This window comes from Amia ocellicauda, chromosome 12 (assembly GCF_036373705.1).
Source record: "Amia ocellicauda isolate fAmiCal2 chromosome 12, fAmiCal2.hap1, whole genome shotgun sequence".
NCBI lineage: Eukaryota > Metazoa > Chordata > Actinopteri > Amiiformes > Amiidae > Amia > Amia ocellicauda.
Genome location: NC_089861.1, coordinates 36,178,470 through 36,183,296, shown reverse-complemented (window position 1 = coordinate 36,183,296; position 4,827 = coordinate 36,178,470). Strand labels below are relative to the sequence as shown.

The window sequence follows — 4,827 nt, the reverse complement described above, 5'->3', positions numbered from 1 at the left end:
ACTCACCATTTCAAGTCGTACTGTGCTGCTGCAATTAGTCTTGCCGCGGTTTTCAATTTGAAAATGCAGTATCGAAAAAAAAAAAAAAAGTCCGTTGATACCTTGTAGGCGTGTTGTGGGTGTGGTGTATCAGGGGAGGCGGGTTTTTGTGTGAGCGGTTTCTTCTATCTGCCTAACAGGCAGCGCTGACTGCCAGTCGCCGTTCAAGGCTAATTTGTCCCCTGAGCGAATAAATGCCATGGCAGCGTGCTGGCTGGGATGAGTTACTGCATCAACATAGACAGGAGCTGTTGTAAAGAATAGCATGTGTCTATATAATGCCTAAAGTGACAATATTCAAAAGCCAGATGTTTGGAATTCTGTTTCCCTATTTAGTATTCTTTTTTACTTGTATATAGTTATTCCTGTTCTTGGTAGTCTAATATAAATGGCTGTAATTTATGTTCTGGAGGTCAGATTTGAGTTTTTTGGTCAGTGTCAAAACTGTCTGGAGCACTAAAAAAGTGTTATATTGACAATAAATGCATTTTATTCTTATAAGTACTTTTGTTTTTCTTCACTTTTTTGATTTCTGTATTAACTTTGGTGGGGGAAACAATTATTTATGTTATTTTCTGAATCTCCAGTTTGTGATGAGTGTTTCCATATAAGATACAGTTAGTTACAGAGTTATAAGTAAAAATATGACAACAGTAAAATCAGGCGAAAATGGCGGGGGACCTCAGAGGGTTAAATAATAGTTCTGTTTTGGAATTAAAAGATTAGAGTAGTTCTAAAAATAGTTTGTATTTTTAATGCACCACTGTTTTCTTTTTGGATTACATTTAACAATATATTAATTTTTTAACAACAACAACAAGTCCTCCACATCATCCAGATCAATGTCTAAGGCTGACAAGATTGATTCTGGATCTCAAGTTTGGCTAATCTCAGAAAAGTTCAGAATGATCTGACTTTAAATGTAATTATAACTTAAACAGGAAACTGCACATGAATTAATAATTAAAGTTAGTGGACAAAACTACTGCATCACTTCAGGCACAGTGTAATCCTTTAATGAGCTCATGTAGAGTCAGCATCATTTATTTTTTCTTATGATGCAAAAAAAAATCTCTTTGATAATTTCCTGGAAAGCAGAGGATGAGAAAAAGAATATGATGGGATCTAAGCAGGCATTTAAAGTGCTCAGGAGTAGTGCCTCTGTGCGCCACTGAGGACTGTTTTCACATATATACCCTGCTATATGAGTGATGTTGTAGGGCAGAAAGCAAAGGATAAAAACAAGAAGGGTCCCTAAAGCCAGGCCAATGGCTCTTTGTTTCTTTGGACGACTGATATTTGGCCTGGTATTGAGGATATGGATGAAATTTAAATAGCAGAAGGTGGAGATGCCAAGGGGGATGAAGAAAAGGACAACACACAGTTCCATGCGGACAGGGAGAAGGATTTTCAGCTGCTCTGATGTGAAGTCATCATAACAGGTGGAATTCTCTGTAGATGTATTCCCCTTGATGATTTCCTGCATTACATAGACAATGCTGCAGTGGGCGGAGGAGAAGATCCAGAAAAAGATGCTTAGCATTACTGCATACATTGGGTGGCGTTTTAACTTATAGTTCATGGGGTAGGCCACCCCCAGGTATCTGTCAACACTGACTGCCGTGAGGAAAAGGGTGCTGATGTAGATGGTGGAATAGAACATGAATGAAGTCAGAGGGCACAGGAACATGGGCAACACCCACTTCATCCCACTGAAGGCTTCAGTCATTTTTAAGGGCAGGAACAACAGGAAAATTAGATCTGAGACTGTTAGGTTTAAGAAGAGGATGTCGATGGGCAATACTTTGCGCTGAATTTTCACACAGAAAGCACAAAGTGCCAGGATATTGGAAGGCAATCCGGTCACGAATGTTATGATGTACACAGTCAGCACTAGTTGATTGCTTGCCATCGTTATTTTGTGTCTTCCAAGAAAAAGACAACTGCAAGAGGAGAAAAAAATAAATATTATGCAAAGTTCAGTCATGCTTCCTACATATTTCATTGATAGGATATCCTAGGTATTACTGACTACATTTTAAGGTAGTTGCACATGTCACAGATTCTGTGATTTCTCTCTCTCTCTCATTCATTTCAGCATGTCTATGTGAATGGTCAGCCCTGTCAGGGTTCTGCTGTTGGTGAGTGTGGAATTGCTTTTCCTTTGTGCTGCCAGCTGCAAATCATACTGGTGTTTCACACTGGATGATAGTACTCGGCTTGTGATGCTGAGATGGATTGAAATCACCACACTCACTACAGCTGTGCCTCTTCTTATTTAAACCCCTTTCTTTTTCAGTAGCTGACACACACTGCACCTGCAATCACCATCTTGTAGAACCCTACCCTTGAACCTTGATTTCTACTAGTTAATTTGTTTTTGCTATTTGTTTTAGTTTGTTATTTTCTAACACCCTTATGTGTTTGAAGATTCCTCCATGAGGGGAATATTTTTGTTTGTGGCAAAAAATAACAATACTGTAAAGGTAGGGTATGCAATCTTTTCCAGAAACATTTTTTGTTATACTGGTTGAAAGTCTCTTCACATCCTGGTAGCAATCAATAATTTAAGTGGTCTAAATGTAAAAAAAGATATATATGTATCTTCTGTGGAAGGGACAGGATTAAAAAAGGATCGACCAATCATTGCATTCGGTCCGAATGTAATGATAGGATGTCCTTTTTGTCTGTCAATCTATATTTGCATACCGCCGCGCAAGTTGTTCACGCAGACAATCTCACGTCATCAGCGCGGGAACCTTGACGAAGTCGAGCCGCAGCTACTATTTTTAAAAACATAATAACCGTGAATAAGATGTTTACGTTCGTTATTATTGTAATGTCTAACCTATGAACGAGACATGAGGTAATCTGAAACTGTTGAGATCGATTCCACCCACACGTCTCTCCTCCTGGCGCTGAGACTCTGCCCTGTGTGTGTGCGCGTGTGTGATAGAGGGGGCGTGGCTTTGGAGACGCCTCTGAAGCGAGGGCGGGCTCTATGCTTTCAAAACAAGCTGCGAACTGCTGGCCTCTCAGGATTGCATACCCTAGCTTTAAGGGAATTTTCTTAAAAAGTTTCCTTTTCGTATGTCACACTATTTTTTATTAAAATTAGTAATTCCACTTGAAATATCTAAAACAAGACTACATACGAATGTGTATTTGCCAGATACAATGTTTAAAAGAACTGCTATGAGTGAAATGCACACTTTAAAACCAGTCTCTGACAGGGAACCACCTATCTCAGTGATTGCGGTTAGGTTCACTTGCTGCAGCTGGCCAGACAGAGACCGAGAGATTGGGCACAGCTGCTGGACAATAAACTTGATTGTGATCACAGCCCACGACACCAGTGCTATCCCTTTATTTAACCCCTCTTTCTTACACACACAGTAGTTGCTGTTCCTTTCCAGGTGCCAGACCCTTTCCCAACATGTTTATAATCTTACTTTAGTTTTAGATCAGTGGCTATGTTTACATGTAGAGAATTTTGTCAATACGAATTAATACGTACTGATTGAAGATTCCAAATGAACTTTTTATATGTACACTAACAAGGCAATCTGTTAGAGGTATTCGTTTATATGTACAGGGGGTACAATAGGAATACATTTCTTGCATGTGCATACAGCACCCTTTGGTGTCAAGGTTAAACCCTAAAACCAGTAATTTCATTTATGAAATATAATGGTTTTATTAACATTCAAATGTAATTTAGCATTGACTTATACATGTATTGTGATGAGATCTGTTTTATGTAGTTAAACTGTAGTTACAATAATCATTGTGCATTAAAGCCACAGTCAACAGTCTATTCAAATTTCTGTTGAACTGATGTGTGAACTGTTTTGATGAGACATTTTTAAAAAGTGTTCACACACCAGTGCAATACAATATCAAATTATTTTACTAAAATGTATACACAAAGGTTCACGTGTGTAATGAAATATCAGCATTCTGCATGCAAATCACAGACTAGTCCAGTTAAGTTTGTGCGGCACACTGAAAGTGCTCATTACACTTTTAAAGGAGTCAAATGGGGGATATTTTGAACATCTGACTGCTCCGGAGACAGATCAAACTCAATTAAACAAACATTTTAGTGTTGTAAACTTTTAATTGGGCACATTTATTAGTATTGTAGACAGTTATGACAGTGATTTAGAAGAGGCGGAGGCAGAAATTTATCACAAGAATGTAAATGTGAGGTACAGATTAAGATGTTTCCAGTTTATTTCAGTTGGTCAACCTCACATCAGAATCCCCTTTTCAACAAAAATAACATAATTGACACAAAAGAAAACCAGTAAGATTAAGAAATATGCAGAAGTAGTAGTCCGAGAAAGTGGCGCAGGTTTGGTTTCATGATTTTGAAGACTTGGATCAAGTCCCCACCCTCTGTTCCAGGGGGAAAAGGTTCAGTTCCCTCAGTCTCTCTGAGTAGGACATTCCCTTCAAACCTGGAATAAGTCTGGTTGCTCTCCTCTGAATGGCCTCTAGAGCAGCGATATGCTTCTTGAAGTGTGGTGCCCAGAACTGTACACAGTATTCCAGATGAGGTCTAAGTAGTGCATTGTACAGTCTTCACATTACTTCCCTTGTTTTAAATTCTATACTTTTGACAATATACCCTAACATTCTGTTTGTCTTTTTTATTGATTCCCCACATTGCTTGGATGGAGAAAGTGAGGAGTCCACGTAGACTCCTAGATCTTTCACATGCATTACTTCATCTAGTTATATTCCTCCCATAGTGTAATTATAGTGGACATTTTTGTTACCTGC

The 4,827-nt window shown here is 38.7% G+C and overlaps 1 protein-coding gene across 1 annotated transcript; it reads right to left on the bottom strand.

The window, feature by feature from the left end:
• Positions 1-1,078: 1,078 nt before the first annotated feature.
• Positions 1,079-1,951, bottom strand: LOC136764091 (free fatty acid receptor 2-like). Its single transcript, XM_066717919.1, has one exon. The coding sequence runs from the start codon at positions 1,949-1,951 to the stop codon at positions 1,079-1,081; it is 873 nt and encodes a 290-aa protein (XP_066574016.1).
• Between the last annotated feature and the right edge of the window lie 2,876 nt (positions 1,952-4,827).

Excerpts from the sequence above, each read along its gene's own strand:
- LOC136764091 (XM_066717919.1), bottom strand. The coding sequence starts at position 1,951 with ATGGCAAGCAATCAACTAGTGCTGACTGTGTACATCATAACATTCGTG.